Raw genomic sequence first — 18,412 nt, 5'->3', positions numbered from 1 at the left:
CAATCCTGGGGTTTTTTTTTGAGTAGTATATTGAAGGTAGGTCTCACAGACTTTCATGCCCTGGCTGGCTTCAAACCATGATCCTCAGATCTCAGCCTCATGAGTAGTTAGGATCACAGGCGTGAGCCGCCAGCACCCAGTTTCCCAGGTTATTCTTTCAAGAGTAGCTAGCTGGCCATTTCCATTAGAGGCCAGCTATTCTATACCTCTCCTCCCTGCTGGGTGTGGGTCTGGCTCTTTCTTTGAGCCATCTCTGGACGAACTGGAGGAGAGGCAACCTTTCCCAAACAGTTTCCTGCCAACAAGGGATGCGGAGCAGACTCAGTGAGCAGAAAGGGCTCCGCTCTACGCCTAAGAGGCATCAGCAGAGACTGCCCTGGCCACTGTGGGCCTGGGGCTCTGGAGCTTGGTACCGGAAGCCTCATTCCTTCTGGGAACTGAGCCAAGTGCTGGACAGATCCAGCCCATCCTGAGCTCCCCCATTTGGGCACAAGGCTCCACCACGCCGCCGCCTCGTTACAGGGGAGGGGGACAGGACCTGCCTGGCAGCCTCTTGTGGGACCCGTAACATAGCAGACGGAGTGAAATCCCTGAGGATATCCTGCTGCAGGAGGAGGATTTCCCCACTCTCTGCTGGCTTGGGATGGGGAGGAAGCTGGCCATGGGGCGGGGAGTTTCCAGAGTGGGAGCCCGGAGCTGGGGCTGACAGGGCAGGACAGTAGCTTCACGGGGCCCCGTATGTAGGGTCCTGGGGCGGCTTTGGGCCTGGTCTCTCCAGGTCCTCACCTGTCCTAGGCACTGTCGCAGGCTCAGCCTTGTGGCTTGATCTATAACAAGGTGGCTAAATTTAGGGAATAAAAATGAGATATGGCCTGGGACCTAGGTAAACCGAAACATTGTTTGTGATATGTCTAACATTCACATTTCCTCAGAGCCCTGTGTTCTATCTGGAAACACTACCAACAAGACCTCTGAGGTATGGGTGCCAGAAACCCCATCCTAGCTTCTAAGTGCTGCGTGGGCGATGCTGCAGACCTCTGGCTTCTAAGCCACAGCAGGCCAAGCTGCTGTAAGTGTAGGCCGTGTTCCCAGTCATGGCCACCAGGTGGCAGCAGCGCCTTGCGTTTTAAGCGTAGTTAAGGCAGCCTGGGCTCGGTGTGAGCCATGTGCTCCGTGAATGGAGACCCCTCATAGCGAAGGGCTGCGGCCTCCAGGGAGGCCTGGACCCAGACCCAACGGCCGGGCACCTGGGGCTCTTAAGGAAGACCCAACAAGGTTCATCCTGATAAGCCTTTCCGAGCTCGCGTGGCCCTCTGTCCCGCCCCAAGCAACAGTCTTACAGGAAGAGGCCGGGAGGTCCTCTCTGGCCTCTGTTCCATTGTCCTTCTGGGACCTTAGCCATGGCTCCAAGAGCTGGCCCAGTCCCCGACTGAGCCTGCGCCGCAGCTGCCGGCCCGCTGCTCTCCTGCCTCCTGCCGCCCATCCCACTGGGTGTCAGGCCTCTGTCCCAGGCACCTGGTGCTGAGCTGGAGACAGGCCACCCACCCTTGGCCAGCAGGCCTCCACATCCCCCCTGGAGCAGGGTTCCCTGGACTCAGGCTGGTACCCCCTTGGCCCTCAGTACTGAGCTCACGGTCCTTCCTCTCCCCCAGGGAGACACCTCAGCTCGTAGGCAGGACCACAGGCCGTGTCCAGCCACCATGGTGTGGCTCATTCAGCCAGCCTGGAAGTAACATCCGGGTCTCCAGGCATGTGGTAGGCACAGGGTGCGGCTGCAACCAACGAGATGGGTACTGGGGCAGGGAGGAGCAGGTGGTGCATGGGGAGGAAGGAGAGCTGGGCCCATCCTGAGCAGCCTCAGGGCACACCCTGAGCTTGGGTTTGTGGGACAGGCCCACGGGAGGCCGGGGGGGGGGGGGGCGGGGCCGTCGTGAGATGCACAGGCCCCACCCAGAGCTGCCTTCTTGACACCATATGCAGTCCTTGCACCCCACGCTGCCTGGCGTGGGAATCTGGATGTCTACCTGCTGTACAAGGGACTTGTGTGCAGGTTCCACAGCATGTCTCCAGCCCCGTGACCCGTGTGGAGCATGAGTGTTGCTCATCCTGCCTTGAAATTAGGACTGGAACTACTCAGCTCTTCTGGTCACTGCTTGCCAGCGGCAGAGCATGTGATCTTTCAGCCTCCAGAATCACATTTATTTATTGTTTGTGGGTCATGGGTCTTGAACTCTGGGCCTGGGTGCTGTCCCCGAGCTCTTCAGCTCATGGCAAGCACTCTACCACTTGAGCCACAGTGTCACTTCCGGTTTTCTAGTGGTTAATTGGAGATAAGAGTCTCATAGAGTTTCCTACCGGGGCTGGCTTTGAACCATGAGCCTCAGATCCCAGCCTCCTGAGTAGGTAGGATTATAGGCGTGCGCCACCAGCACTGGGTGGCTAGAATCACATTTATTAAATATTATTATTATTTATATTATTTATTAAATTAAATTAATTAAATTAATTAAATAAAAGTTTCCCAGGATTAATTAACCACCCACTCATCATTTATCCATCTACCTACCCATCTCTGTCCATCCATCCATCCATCCATCCATCCATCCATCATTTACTCACCACCTCTCCATTTACCCCTCCCTCTCCACCCATCCACTCTCTCCAGCTACCCATCTCGCTGCATCCATTTGTCCATCCACTCATCATCCACCCACCCACCCACCCACCCATCTACCCATTCCCCCATCCACCCTTCCACCCATCCATCCATCTACCCATCCAACCATCCATCCATCCACCCACCCACCCATCCACCCATTCCCCCATCCTCCCTTCCACCCACCATCCATCTACCCATCCAACCACCCACCCACCCACCCACCCACCCATCCACCCATTCCCCCATCTACCCTTCCACCCACCATCCATCTACCCATCCACCCATCCATTCATCCACCCATCCAATCTCACTGCTTCTGTTTCTCTGAAAAACCCACAGCGCTCATTCTATGTCCTTCCCATGACTCTTTTCCGTAGCAGCCGCGGCCCGCCCCACCCAAACCTGGATCCAGCCTCTGTCAGTCTTGGTAGTAGCCTTGCACACTTCCAGCACCTCAGGAATCTTACCCCTCCTCCAGGCCGGGTCGCCTGAGTCAGCAGCACCTAGCCTCTGTGCTGGGTCAAACCCAGCCCCAGGCACCTGGTCTGGTCCTCTGTAGCGCCCCGCCCCTCCCGCTGCCTCCCCCCAGGCTGGGCGGCCGTGGAGGGGGAGGCCACTGGGAACTGCCCTGACGTCCTGCTGCCGCACAGCACTGGGCAGATCAACTCGCCCTTGCCGCTAAGAGGTGTGGACAGGAGCCAAGATGACCAGCCAACAAAGCAGCGAGCGCTCGCCATGCCACGCGGGACTGTGACCTCCCCAGGCCTGGGGCGGGAGGCTCCGGGGCGGAGGCCAGGGCCCGTGGGCAGCTTGTGGCCAGTGCAGCCCGACTGGAGCCGGGCACCTCCTGAGCCTTTCCAGGGCGCTGGCCTGAGGGCGCCGGAGAATGGTCTCGTTAGTGAGGCCGACAGGGAAGGTGCTGGAACATTGTCCTTCCTCTCAGAGGAAGGCCGGCGGCTTCTTCTGCCTCTACCGCACATGTGTGTGTCCCACCCTGAAGGTGTTCAGTGACACACTGCTGATTTAAAATCAGCCACACCCATGATGTGCCCAGAGACAAGCATGCCCCCGCCGAAGCCTTCTGCGGCTTCTTTTGTATGTGTGTGCCAGTCCTTGAACTCAGGGCCTGGGTGCTGTCCCAGAGCTTTTGTGCTCAGGGTTAGCATACTACCACTCGAGCCACAGCTCCACTTCTGGCACTCGAGCCGCAGCTCCACTTCTGGCTTTTGGGTGGTTAATTGGAGATCAGAGCCTCACAGTCTCCTTCCTGGGCTGGCTTTGAATCACGATCCTCAAATCTCAGCTCCTGAGTAGCCAGGGTTACAGGTGAGCCACCAGCGGCAGGCTCTGTCGGGTTTCTCTGTGGCTGGGACTAGATCTACAGATGACAGCAGAAAAGGTCAGCCACCTTGTGGCTGTGCTCACTCCCCCGGCCACACGTCTCCTCAGGATGTGGGTTTGCCACTGTGTTGATGATTAAACTTTGAGGGAGAGAACTGGGGTCAAGAATAGACATCTTTTTTTTTTTTTTGTCCGTGGTGGGCTTGAACTCTGGGTCTGGGCGCTGTCCCTCAGCTCTTCAGCTCAAGGCTAGCACTCTACCACTGGAGCCACAGCACCACTTCCAGCTTTTTTTTCCTTTTTGCTTATGTGGTGCTGAGGAATCGAACCCAGGGCCTCAGGCATGCAAGGCTAGCGCTCTACCACTTGAGCCACAGCACCACTTCCAGTTTTCTGGTGGTTCATTGTAGATAAGAGTCTCATGGATTTCCCGCCCGGGCTGGCTTCGAACTGTGATCCTCAGATCTCAGCCTCCTGAGTAGCAAGGATGACAGGCGTGAGCCCTCGGCGCCTGGCTGGGAGCAGCCATCTTGTATTGCCACAGATATTTCTCGGTATTAGACAGATATGAGGGCCCATGAGTTGAAGCCATGGTGGAAGTGAGAGGCCACCTTCCTTAGCAGCCGGGACACTGGAAACCCCGCTTTTGCTGGAGAGCGTGGACGGCACGGACAGAGCCCCCGCCGCCAACGGAACGCTTAGAGAACTCTGTTTATTTGATCAATTTAATACGAGATTCCAGACCAATCAACAGGGAAGACGGAGCACACACGGCGGGCCGCAGCACGGGGCGGGCTCGGGGCAGCCCGGCACGCATGCATCTCTTGGTGAATTGGGCAGACCGCGTATATAAATACCACAAGACAACCGGGCTCAGGAACCACAGGCCAGGAGACGACCGGGCTCAGGGGAACCACAGGCCAGGAGGGGGGCATGCTGCAGAAGCAATCCGAGGCATTAAATACAGGACCTACACGTCACATCTCACTTCACCAGACACATAACTTAAAAGAGAGGAGAGCACGGACTATGTACATGCGAGCGGCGTGGGTGGGAGGAGGAGCGAGGGCGGAGCCATGCGCAGGAGGGACTTGGCCAGTCTCCTCCCCACCTGCCTTGGTCCCCACCTACCCCACCGTCTTCAGTCTCAGCCCCTGGGCTGAGGCGAACTACCCATCATGCCCTGGCTGGGAGTGGCCCTGGAAGGGGCCGGGCGGGCGGGAGGGGTGGATCGCACTGGGCAGGGGGAGGAAGGAGGCAGGCCCCGCAGGCACGGCCCCCAGGACCCTGGTCCCGGGAGAGCGGGAATGACTGCAGGATGCAGCCACTGGGGCAAGCGAAGCTGAAGCGGCAACACGAGGCTGTTTCTCCGCACTGTCCACAGGCCGCGGCCTCAGAACTGACTCGCGCTGCTGGGGTCGCACTGCAGCAGGCGCACGATGGAGGGGTCGCTCTTGGCACCTTTGATGAATTCCTCCAGTGACAGCTTGCCTGGGGGTGGAGACAGGGGGAGACGGGTTAGCCAGTTCTCCGTGATCTTTGTGTGTGTGTGTGTGCATGTGTGTGTGTGTGTGCTTTTTTGTTCAAGCCTGGCACTCTACAACTTGAACCACACCTCCACTCCTGGCTTTTTGCTGCTTAATTGGAGAGAAGGATCTCATTGACTTTTCTGCCCAGCCTGGCTTCAAACTGTAATCCTCAGATCCCAGTTTCCTGTCTAGCTAGGATTACAGGTGCTTGAACTCAGGGCCTGGGCACTGTCCCTGAGCTTCTTTTGCTCAAGACTAGTGCTCTACCACTTGAGCCACAGCGCCACTTCCGGCCTTTTCTGTGTATGTGGTACTGAGGACTCGAACCCAGGGTTTCATGCATGCTAGGCAAGCTCTCTACCGCTGAGCCACCTTCCCAGCCCCAGGGTTATCTGCATGAGGAGTGCACACCATACAAGTTTACAAACAAACCTCGCAGGGCAGTAGACCTCTGACAAACACACTCTGTGAGGCCTGGGGGGACGGCCTCCGCTGTGGGGTACCCCGTCCTGAGCTAAGCGCCCCGGAGGCATCGTGCAGCCTCTCCACCACTGGGCTGGTCCCGGTTTCACGGAGAAGCTAACAGAAGCTGAGAAGGAGGGCCGGCACAGGCTCCTCTGTCGGAGGCAGTGAGGCGGGAGGCCGTGCAGAGCCTGCGGGAAGGAGCCTGCGCCGTCTCCCTGCATCTGGAAGCTTCCTGCTCCTCCAGGTTGGCAGGGCCTCGTCCCCCTGCTGGGCTCAGTCCTTAACTCACCGGCCCAGGCACTCAAGACTCTACAAAGCACTTTCTTCTGCATTAGCGTGTTTTTAATCTCAGCACAACCCAGGGAGCGCATTCTTCTCTTAATGCTGCCTTTCTTTGTGGGTTAAAAGCAAATCAGTCCTGGCTCCCTGGCCAGGGACAATGAACGCAGCCCAGGGCAGCCCAGGGCAGCCTGGCTGCGGAGTGGCTGCGGCAGGGCATGTCCTGGGCACTGCTGCCACACACAGCCCCTCTGAGACCGGCTTTTCTTTCCTTTTTTTGTCCGTTGTGAGGGCTGAACTCAGGGCCTGGGTGCTGTCCCTCAGCTCTTCAGCTCAAGACTAGCGCTCTACCACCTGAGCCACAGCGCCACTTCTGGCTTTTTCATGCTGAGGAATCGAACCCAGGGCCTCATGCATGTAAGGCAAGCACTCTACCGCTGAGCCACCTTCCCAGCCCCAAGACTGGCTTTTCTGACCTGGGACTCCAGGTCCCAGGCATGGCAGCCTTAGGCTGACGAGAAGAGATGAGACCGGTCCTGCCTGACAGTTCCCTCTTAGATTCTCGGGGTGTCTGAGCAGCCCTGAACCTTGGGGTGATAACCAGAGAGGCCTGGTCAGCATCTCATGATCAGTCTCACGACACGGTACCCTTTGATCGAAGTCCTCCATCCTGTAGCCCTGCGCACGCCTGCCTCCCCTCCCCCAAACACACCCGCGTGCCCCGCGCAGACAGCGGGAGGACCAGTGGCATGCCCTCAGCCACGAGCAGGGGACAGGATGCGGGGTGGAGGATCCCTGATCCTGAACCCCACTCTCCCCTCAGTCTAGCCACAGCAGGGCTGCAGAAAGGAGGAGGTCCCCAAACACAGTACCCGCACCTGTCATGCGCGCACGCGCGCACGCACACACACAGAGCGCCGCCCCTGCGCATGCGCACACCATCCGGCGGCCCCAAGCTCAGCCGCCCACCCCTCCCCACCCCTACCATCATTGTTGGTGTCCATCTGCCTGAAGATCTTGTCTGTCCGCTTCTCCGGGGTGGACTCATCCTCAGGCATTTTCATCACCGATGACACCATTTTGTAGATCGCCTGGAAAGAGGCACACAGGTGCTCAGAGGATCTTCCTGGGTGGTGGGCCTTCCGCCCAGCACACGTGGACGGGGAGGTGCTCCCTGGAGGCCGGGGTCCTGGCCTCATCAGGAGATGGGACGTGAGGGAAAGGCACCCAGACATGTTAATGAGGTTCAAAAGCATGGGGACCACCCAGTCTGATGGTGAAGGCCGGGGGGTAGCGCGGGGCCAGGGCCAGGAAGGCACGTGAGGAAACCATGGCGCTGGCTGCCCTGGACCACGGCCGGCCCTCCTATCTGCAGGCTCGGAATCTGCAGGCCTGATCACTGATCACAGAACACACTCAGGAAAAAGAAACCGCATCTGTATAAAACACACAGCTGCTCTCCACCATTAGTAGGTGTAATCGTAATTACTATCATCACTGTTTGTATCAGTAGTAGTGGTTTTTCTTGCTCAAGGCCTGCACTCTAGCACTTGAGCCACTTCTGGTTTTTGCTGGCTCATTGGAGAAAAGGGTCTCTTGGCTCTGTCCGCCTGGACTGGCAGACAGATCAGATCTCAGCCTCCGGAGTAGCTAAGGTGTGAGCCACCAGGGCCCGGCCTGGCTGTTATTCTCTAAATGACACCGTGTGACAGCCATTCACAAAGCATTTCCACTGTGTCAGGTATCGAAGTCATGTGGAGATGATTTAAAGCATAAGGAAGCTCGAGTAGGTTGAATGCAGGCATTACACCATCACGCTGATTACCCACCATTCCATCCATTACCCTGACATTCTGATATCTGCAGGGGGCCCTGGAAGTAGCCACCCACGGACCCAAGAGATGAGTGTAATTCTTAGCTTGGTAAATTCTCAGAATCATTTCTGAGCCTTGGGTCTCACGCAATGCAGAGATCAGAAACTGGTCTCTGAGCTCAGCTAGGGCCTCCTATATTATTGACCAATAAAATGCCTCCTTTTGCCATTGGTCTTTGCAAGGACCTATCCCATCAGGTGACAGCTGGCAGGTGGCAGTTGCCAGATCATGGTGAATATAAAGAGCACAGAGACAGCCTGGCTAGGCACGGTGGCTCATGCCTGCAATCCTAGCTACTCAAGAGGCTGAGATCAGAGGATCTAATTTTGAAGCCAGCCCAGGCACTAAAGTCCATGAGACTCTCATCTCCAATTGACCACAAAAAAGCTAGAAGGATAAGCCAGGCGCTGGTGGCTCACGCCTATAATCCTACCTATTCAGGAGGCTGAGATCAGAGGATCGCAGTTCAAAGCCAACCTAGGCAGGAAAGTCTGTGAGACTCTTATCTCCAATTAACCACCAGAAAACTGGAAGTGATGCTGTGTGGTTCAAGTGGTAGAGCGCTAACCTTGAGCTGTAGAGCTCAGGGACAGAGCCCAGGCCCAGAGTTCAAGCCCCACGACTGACTAAAAAAAAAAACCCAAAAATTGGAAATGGAACTGTGGCTCAAGTGGTAGAGCACCATACTTGAACAAAAAAGCTAAGGTCCAGGCCCTGAGTTCAAGCACCAAGACCGGGGGCGGGGGGGAGGGGTAAGGCTGGGGGTTGAGGGATGAGCTGGTCTCGTGGAAGCCCTGGTCCCCGGCATGCCAGGGACGTCCTGACCGTGTGCCCGCCCCCTCCCGGGTACCTGCACGATCTCCAGCATCTCGCTGCGGCTGATGTAGCCATTGCCGTCCAGGTCGTACATGCTGAAGGCCCACTTGAGCTTCTGCTCCAGCTTGCCCCGGGAGGTGACGCTGAGCGCGATGATGAACTCCCGGAAGTCGATGGTGCCGTCCCCGTTGGTGTCGAAGGTGCGGAAGACGTGCTCGGCGAACTTGGAGGCGTCGCCGTAGGGGAAGAAGTTGGCGTAGATCTTCTTGAACTCGTCCACGGTCAGGTGGCCGGTGGGGCAGTCCTTGAGGAAGCCCTTGTACCACTCCTGCAGCTCGTGGTCGGTGAACTCCGTGTTCTCCCGCAGGTCCTGCAGCACTTCGGGCCGCAGCTTGCTGTTCTGTTTGCCCATGGCGGCCGGCAGGGGTGACTACACCTGTAAGATGGCAGGGGTGGGGGGAGCGTGAGGCCTGGCTGTGTGTCCTGCTTCACAGGCTGGAGGGACACAGACAAGACCACCAATGTGCAAACACCGGGTTACGTCGCCACTCAGCCCCTCTCTTGAGATGATGCTCTAGCACCCTGTTGCCAGGATGCTTCAGCTAAAACCACGCCAGGCCACCCTCGCGCCGAGCACTGACTGTCAAGTTCCCTCCCACTGGGGATCTACAGAGGAACCCTCTCCCTCAGCAGCTCAGGGCAAAGTGGCTGCATCCACCGACCCCGTCTCTGTTCTGAGCAGTTCTTTTGGGCACCATGATATGTTTTTATCCTTAGAAGGCATATCCAGTGAGGGCCAGTGTGGTGATGCCTGCTTGTAATTCCAACTACTTGGGAGGCAGAGATAAGAGAATCTGGGCCAGCAAGGCAAAGCACGAGACCCTATCTGAAAAATAAGCCAGGCATGGTGTGGCACTTCTGTGATGCTAGCTACTCAAGAAGTAGACATAGTCATCTAGGGCCAGGCTGGCGAGACAGCATGAGACCCTATCCAAAAAAACACAACTAAAAGCAAAAGGAAGGTGCGGGGCAGTGGTGCATGCTTGTCAGTACAGTGGGAAATAGGAGGATCACGGTCCAGGTGACCGTTTGGGCAAACAAGTGAGACCTTATCTCAAAATAATGTGTGCACAAACAGGCTAGCAGCATGCTCAGCAACAGAGCACCTGCCTGGTAAATGCAAAGCTCTGAGTTCAAACCTCAGTCCCACCAAAAAATAAGTAAAGAAAAACGAAAGGACTTGCGGCACAGCTGAAGAGGTAGAATACAAGCATGAAGCCCTAAAACTAATCTCTAGTACCATATGCACACGTACGTGTGAGCGTGTGTGCGCGTGCACACGCACACACACAATCTAGAAGATTTTAGAAAATAAATGACATTATTGGCCTTTGGAATACTGCTCTAGGCGGGGTTCCGTGCTGCTGACGGTTCATGGTAGGAGCGGGGTCCCGAGGCTGCAGGTCTGGGCTGCCCCTGGAAGAAGCTGCGGGGGCGCAGCCCATGAGGCCTGGTATTGGGCAGAACGTGTGGTGAGCGGCCCATGCCACCTCATCGCTCTGTGGCAGCGGCTGTGACAGCTGCGCAGGGGGCCATCGCTTCTGGGGCGCACGGGAGAAGGAAGAGGGGAGATGCCTCCTCCCCCAGCTCCAAAGGCAGCAGCCAGCGGCGTCTGTGCAGATGCAGAAACACCGAGCCGCAGGTGCTGGCTCGGCTGACAGCCAAGAGCCGCCCCTCCCTGTTGCTGGGCGCTTCTCCTTCTTTATCCACCTTCAGGTTTTTTTTTTTTGTTTTTTTTTTGGGGGGTCCGGTCGTGGGGCCTGAACTCTGGGCTTTACCACTTGAGCCACAGCGCCACTTCCGGCTTTTTTCTTTTTTGCTTATGTGGTGCTGAGGAATCGAACGCAGGGCCTCAGGCATGCAAGGCAAGCGCTCTACCACTGAGCCACCTTCCCAGCCCCACCTTCAGGTTTTATGGTTTTGTTACACCTGCTTTCTGGATTGTTTCTGCTTCTCTGTATGATTTTTTTGGTTTTTTTTTTTGCTAGTCCTGGGGCTTGGCCTGGGCGCTGTCCCTGAGCTTCTTCTTGCTCAAGGCTAGCACTCTACCACTTGAGCCACAGAACTATTTCTGGCTTTTTCTGCTTAAGTGGTACTGAGGAATTGAACCCAGAGCCTCATGCATGCGAGTCAAGCACTCTCCCACTGAGCCACCTTCCCAGCCCATCATCAAAGTTTTCAACAGGTTGATCCTACCAGACAATCTCCACATGACCTGACTCTGTTTCCCGTGGGGGCTGTGTTTGGCAGGAAGTCTCCGGGGCAGCTGCAGCCAGCTGTGAACGAGCAGCCTGCGGCCTGCGGCGGACTCACCAGCTGCAGCGAGGGGCACACGCGGAAGGGCTGGCCCAAAGAACCCCAACAGAGCACATACACACATACACACACACACACACACGCATGCACACACACACACACACACATACACACCCACACACGCACCCACACACACCCCCACACCCCCCCCACACCCCCCCACACCCCCACCACCCCCCACACACACATGCACACACACCCACACCCACACACGCACAAACCCCCCCACCCCCCCCCACACACACTCACACACACACCCCACACACACGCGCGCACACACACACGAAGCACACACACCCACACCCACACACGCACACATCCACACAAACACACACACACACACACATCCACACACACACACGCACACACACAAACACGCACACACACGCCCAGGGCCCCAGGGTGGGGTGGAACTGGGGTCTGGAGGCACGCAGCTGAGGGGGATGGGGCTGAATGCGAGGTGACTTCTAAAAGGGCGTCTCGGTGGGGGAGCGCCCTCACAATCTGCATGAAACAAGGTGGTGTTGGGACTCCACAGAGTAGGGTGGAGGTGGGCAGGGCAGGGTGAGGATGGGGAGCAGGGAGAAGATTGTGGGGTGGAGGGGTCATGGCAGGGGTGAGGATGGAGGGGGGAGGGGTCATGGCAGGGGTGAGATGGAGGGGGGAGGGGGCATGGCATGGATGAGGATGGAGGGGGAGGGGGCATGGCAGGGGTGAGGATGGAGGGGTGGAGGGACACGGCAGAGGTGAGGATGGAGGGTTGGAGGGGGCATGGCAGGGGTGAGATGGAGGGGGGAGGAGGACACGGCAGAGGTGAGATTGGAGGGGTGGAGGGGGCATGGCAGGGGTGAGATGGAGGGGTGGAGGGGGCATGGCAGGGGTGAGGATGGAGGGGTGGAGGGACATGGCAGGGGTGAGGATGGAGGGGTGGAGGGACATGGCAGGGGTGAGGATGGAGGGGTGGAGGGACATGGCAGGGGTGAGGATGGAGGGGTGGAGGGACATGGCAGGGGTGAGGATGGAGGGGGGCACGGCAGGGGTGAGGATGGAGGGGGACATGGCAGGGGTGAGATTAGAGGGGGGAGGAGGCATGGCAGGGGTGAGGATGGAGGGATGGAGGGACATGGCAGGGGTGAGGATGGAGGGACATGGCAGGGGTGAGGATGGAGGGGGGAGGGGCAGGGCAGGGGTGAGATGGAGGGAGGAGGAGGGGCACGGCAGAGGTGAGATTGGAGGGGGGAGGGGCAGGGCAGGGGTGAGATGGAGGGGGGAGGGGGCACGGCAGGGGTGAGATGGAATGGAGAGGGGGACATGGCAGGGGTGAGATGGAGGGGGGAGGGGCACGGCAGGGGTGAGATTGGAGGAGGGGGACATGGCAGGGGTGAGGATGGAGGGAACGAGTACTCAGCACTTTCCAGCACTGAGTCTTCTGAGGGAGTAGGCTTTGCAGGTGGTCCAGGCTGCTGTGGCGCAGACGTGCACAGAATGAAGGATAAAGGTGATGTGACCTGGCTAGGGCTGCGCGCCAGGGGCTCACCCCTGGAACGCTAGCTCCCGGGGAGACTGAGCCCCAGAGGACTGTTGATCAAAGCCAGCCCAGCAGAAAAGTCCCAGTGAACCCACTGCCAACTAACCGGCCAAAAGCTGAGCTAGAGGAATGACTCAATGATCAAGTCTGAGGCCCTGAATTCAAACTGTGGCACGGGCAAAAACAAAAGGAGACAAGAAGCAGGACTCCCAATGCACCATTTTTCCCTGGGTTTCTAGGAAGATGGCATTTAGAGTCAAACCACCAGCTGTCCAACAGCTCACGCCGATAATCTTAGCTATTCAGGAGGTTAGAAGCCAGTCTGGGCAGGAAAGTCCATGAGACTCCTATCTCCAATTAACTTCCAGGAAACTGGAAGTAGAGCTGTGGCTCAAATGGTAGAGCATTCATCTTGAGCAAAAGAGCTCAGGGACAGTGCCCAGGCCCTGAGTTCAAGCCTCACAACCAACAAAAACAAAAGCAAAAACTGCAGGACAAGCAGGGTGCTGCTGGTTCGCACCTATAATCCCAGCTACTGGTGATCCTCATCCTGGATTGAAGCCAGCCTGGGCAGGAGACTCTCATCTCCAATTACTACCAAACAGCTGGGAGTGAACCTGTGGCTCAAGCGGTTAGAGCATCATCAGCCTTGAGCAAAAAAGCTCGGGACAGTGCTCAGGCCCTGAGTCCACCCCAATCCCAGCATCGTGACAAAACAAAAGTAAAATAAACAAACAAACAAAAACTAATGGAGGGCAAGAGGGTCTGGAAGCCTGCTGGTGGCTGACCCTCCCAGGCCACGCCCAGGGAGGGCGGGACAAGGAGATCCAGACCTGGACGGGGGTCCCACAAGGTGTGGCCGAGAGCGGGCAGCACCATCCTATCTCAAGGCAAAAGACCAAGGCTTTGGGGAGGCCTGTGCCAGTCTGCAGCAGGGTGCGGGTGAGGATGCCAGGATGGGTGACTGTAGGGCAGGGGTGGCCTCCACTCCATGCCTGTGCCCCCGGGGTTGTCAGCTGGCCTCTGCCCCTGCTGAGCTCTGTCAGGACAGTGTGGTGAGGCCTTCCTATAGTAACTTATACAGATGTCAGGATGGAGCCTACAAATGCCAAATAAAGCATTTGCCTCAGGCGCGGTCCCTGGGCAGGCAAGTCACAAAGGCCCTGTGAAATGTCACAGGCAAAGGGCCCTATCTGGGCTCCCCTGGAGGCTCTCAGGCAGCAGCAAGGAAGCAGGAGAGGCAGAGCTGCGACTATGACCCCCATCATTAATGGAGCACATGAGCCAGTCTTATTGACACTCAGCTGTTTGGGAAGATGGATGACAAGAAGCAAGCTTTTCCGGGGGGACGTGAAGCCACGATGCCAGCTTCATTGATCAGTGTGGCTTTCTTCTTGGGGGTGAGGGGCACCCGCTTCCTGCTCAGCGTCAAGGGGCTCTGAAAGGCCGCAGGCTTCGCAGCCCATTAAGGACCAGGCTGCGCGTGAACTCTCGGGCGGGGAGGGCGTTAATGCGGCTCTTAGAAGCATCTCTCCGAGTCTCAGCTACCCAGTTATTATTCTTAATGTGCTAAATTGTAAAGAAAAGGAAAAATAAACACACAGCTAGGGACCTCCAGAGTCGATACTGCCCTGCCGGCAAATGAAAGCCTTACTAATGGCGGAGTTGTAGCTGCCGCTGGCTGAGGCCTGAGAACCACGGGCCGCAATGGCACTGGGCTTGGTCCAGTGCTCCATGAGTCAGCTCTAAGGCTCAGAAGACCGCCACACTCACACACTTGGAAGGGAGATGAGGGGGGACAGGGGACACCCAGACCTCACGAAGACCAGGGCTCAGGATGAGGTGGGAGCATTGATCTGTGTGAATCTGGGTTTGTGAACATGGGGACCTGTTCTCCCCAGGGTGAGACAGGATCTAGGATGTGTTTACCCCATCTTAGCTCCTTCTCTGGGTAAGATACATGCTTTCTGGGTTAAATGCCTGCCCTAGGATGGACTGGGGGGGGGGGGGGCGCTGCAGGTGAGTGGAGATGCATCTGGGGCCACGCAGGCTGCCATGTGATCAGGGAGACACTAGAGGGCACAGGAGAGCACGCTCTCCAGGCCTAAGCTCTGACACACCTCCGACCTTACTCTGCCACAGCCAGGATGGTGCCTCAGTTTCCCTACCCATAATCTAAGGCTGTTTTGTTCCATAGGGCAAACCACCAGTTCCGTATGCTGAGCCCTGAAAAGGTGGCTAGTCTGAACTCCTATGTGTCCTTCACATAACACAGACATTGTGGAATCTCATGAAAACTTTCTATCTTGGTTACATGTACAATAATAAACGGTTCCCTTTGGGATGCAGTGGGTTAAATCATGTTGTTAACATTAACTGTACCTTTTGCCTCTTACTTTTTTAGTGTGACTGGAGAAAAAAAGTTAAGAGCTCATACACACCAAATGCTGGTAGCTCGAGCCTGTCATCCTAGCTACTTAGAAGGCTGAGATCTGAGGATCGCATTCAAAGCCAGCCCGGGCGGGAGAGTCCCTGAGACTCTGATCTCCCATTAATCACCCCCCAAAAAAGCCAGAAGTAGAGCTGTGGCTGAAGTGGTAGAGCCTAGCATTGAGAAGAGAAGCTCAGGGACAGCACCCGGGCCCAGAGTTCAAGCCCCTGGACAGGGAAAAAAATCCCATATGCATGCGTTATTGTATCTGTGTTGTTATATCTCTTCTGGATGAGCTGGGCAGAGGCAGAGTATTAAGTGGCTGAAACCGGAGCCACCAAACAGGAACTCTTTTCAAGTTCATTAGCACTCTGTGGTGTCTTCTACTTGTACTATCCCTTAGTCACTTGAGTAAAAGATAAAGTGTTTGTATTTCACAATGCCTGTGAGTTTCTATTTCCAGATGCAGGGCACTTTGGGCCTCTACAAGAGGTCAATAGTAATAGATCTGAGGCCTAATAGATCTGAGGCCTGAGGCCTGCCAGGGTGTGGGGAGGGGCTTCAGCCACAGTGGCTATCCCGCCCCTCCAGAGCAAGCTCAGCCAATGCCCAGTCATCCTGGGGAAGGGAGGCTGGACCATTCAGGTTTCTGGTCCTCAGAGCTGCTGAAGAACATGTGGCTGCAGGCTGGACTTGTTCCTGTTTTTGTGCCCGTCCTGGGCTTGAACTCAGGGCCTGGACCCTGTCTCTGAGCTTTTTTGCTCAAGGCTGGTGCTCTACCACTTGAGCCACAGCTGCACTTCCGGCTTTTTTTTTTTTTTGGTCTGGTCGTGGGGCTTGAACTCTGGGCCTGGGCGCTGTCCCTCAGCTCTTCAGCTCAAGGCGAGCGCTCTACCACTTGAGCTACAGCGCCACTTCCGGTTTTCTGGTGGTTTATTGGAGATAGGAGTCTCACGGTCTCTACTGTCCGGGCTGGCTTTGAACCGTGATCCTCAGATCTCAGCCTCCTGAGTAGCTAGGATTACAGGCGTGAGCCACCAGCGCCCGGCTACTTCTGGCTTTTTTGGTGGTTAATGGATGTAAGAGTTTCACAGCTGCTAGCTTTGAACCATGATCCTTACATCTCAGCCTCCCGAGTAGCTAGGATTATAAGTGTGCACCACCAGCGCCCAGCTGGACTGGCTCTTGTGAAACCTTCCTGGCCCTGTGCCCATCTCCAGTAGCTCTATCCCTGCCTCGTGATGCCCCAAAGCCTCCAAGAATACAAGTCAGGGTGGAGAGAGCCAGGCACGGCCCAGAATCCCCTCCCCACCCTAGTCCACCAGCCTCCCTCCCCCTCTCCGAGCTGAACTGCCCTGAGGTGGGAGATAAGGAAGAGGTGGAGAAGAGAATGCCTCCTTGGCAGAAACTGCCAGTGGAAGAGGAAGAGACACGGAGAAATTTCTCTTGGGACACCCCGTGCCTCAGCAAACACAGGTTCATCCATGGGTCAGATCCCTTCAGTCCTGCAGCGAGCTTCTATCCATGCGCCAGCACAAACACTACTTCCCCAAGATACATTTCCAGACCCGCTACCATGGTTCTCGCCTTGACAGTCCAACACTATTCTTCATTTATTTCTATGGTGACATCAATTTTTGTGACATCATTTATCTTTTCCCTTCATTATGTCTTGAATGAAGAGAATGCTTCATTTACCCTAGGACACCCTGCGCAGCAGGTTCCAACCCCAGGGCCTCTGCATTTGTGTTCCCTCCACTTCTCTGCCCTCCCTCCCTCCCTCCGTCCCTCCCTTCCTCCCTTCCTTCCTTCCTTCCTTCCTTCCTTCCTTCCTTCCTTCCTTCCTTCTTTCCTTCCCTTCCTGGTCAGGTGGTCCCGCAGGTCTTGAGGCTCAGTCCCTCAAGCATTCGTGCTTCTTGAAAGGCTTTCTGGGGAAGCCTCTTCTAGGACCCCATCTCAAGTCACAACCGCCTCACGCTCGGCGCTCTTCACGACACTTCCTCCTGGCTGGGAACACATATGTGTACTGAATGCAGTCCCCACTCCAGCATGGAGCTTGAACTCTGGGCTTGAGCGTTGTCCTTCAACTCTTCAGCTCGAGGCTAGCGCTCTACCACTTGAGCCACTTTTGTTTTTCTGGTGGTTTATTGGAGATAAGCATCTCACGGCCTTTCCTGCCCAGGCTGGCTTTGAACCGTGGTCCTTAGATCTCAGCCTCCTGAGTAGCTAGAATTACAGGCGTGAGCCACCGGCACCCAGCTAGCACCCACCTTCTTGTTCCTGGGGGCCCTGCGCATGGATGCAGGGAGGAAGGAAATCTCTGGGTTTCTCCCTTCTCTGAAGGGAACTAGAGGCCACAGCAGGCTGCAGCTTGTGGGTGGAGGTCGGGACGCTCAGGGCAGGCAGCCCTTGCTTGGCCTGGCTGTGATTCTGGCTCCAGGTGCTAGAGCAGCTTCCTGGGGCTCTGGTGCTGCCTCTGTGGAGTCCTGGCTAACCCTCGCCTGGGTGGGACAACCAGCATGTGCAGCCAGTTGACTTGGCTGCACTAAGATGCTCAGTCAGGATGTGAGCCACAGCCTCTTCCCAGAGAGGAGTGAACTCAAGGCTGGCTGGCTCTGTGTGTTCAGCCAGAGCCAGCACCAGACACTGGCTGAGCACAGGCCGCCGTCCTGGGGTTTGAGCAGGGCCTGAGTCACGTGGCTGTGCTGGAGCTCCTAACCTGCTCTCCAGACTTTTGTGTGGCCCTCTGGAAAAGGAGCCTGCAAGTCAGGTGCCAGTGGCTGACACCTGTCATCCTAGCGACTCAGGAGGTTGAGATCTGAGGATTGCAGTTTGAGCCAGCCTGGCAGCCTGGACAGCAAAGTCCATGAGACTCTTATTGCCAGATAACCACCCCCCAAAAAAAGCTGGATGCGGAGCTGTGATTCAAGTGATAGAGCGCTAGCCTAGAGCAAAAAGGCTTAGGGACAGTGCCCAGGTCCTGGGTTAAAACCCTAGGAGGACTGGCACAAAACAAAACAAAAAAGTCCTCAGCTAGGCGCTAGTGGCTCACACCTGTAGTACTAGCTACTCGAGAGGCTGAGGTCTAAGGATCGTGATCTGCCTCAGCAGACA

At 56.6% G+C, this 18,412-nt stretch overlaps 1 protein-coding gene across 2 annotated transcripts in view; it reads right to left on the bottom strand.

Moving 5' to 3' along the window:
* Window positions 1–18,412, bottom strand: part of Hpcal1 (hippocalcin like 1) — a 91,521-nt gene that overhangs the window by 11,659 nt on the left and 61,450 nt on the right. Inside the window, exons 3-5 of one of the 2 annotated variants that reach the window (XM_042680766.1) lie at window positions 8,998–9,399; window positions 7,259–7,364; window positions 5,389–5,491 (exon numbers count right to left, since the gene is read on the bottom strand). In XM_042680766.1, coding sequence (XP_042536700.1) covers window positions 5,394–5,491; window positions 7,259–7,364; window positions 8,998–9,375 — 582 coding nt within the window. In that variant the 5' untranslated portion in view covers window positions 9,376–9,399 and the 3' untranslated portion in view covers window positions 5,389–5,393. Of the gene's footprint in view, window positions 1–4,711; window positions 5,492–7,258; window positions 7,365–8,997; window positions 9,400–18,412 lie in introns of those variants that run through there. The other variant, XM_042680765.1, reaches the window with a different exon arrangement.

Source organism: Dipodomys spectabilis, unplaced genomic scaffold, assembly GCF_019054845.1.
Source record: "Dipodomys spectabilis isolate Male_0828 unplaced genomic scaffold, ASM1905484v1 ptg000066l, whole genome shotgun sequence".
Lineage (NCBI taxonomy): Eukaryota > Metazoa > Chordata > Mammalia > Rodentia > Heteromyidae > Dipodomys > Dipodomys spectabilis.
The sequence above is the reverse complement of the archived record's forward strand: the minus strand, read 5'-3'. Positions and strand labels throughout refer to the sequence as shown.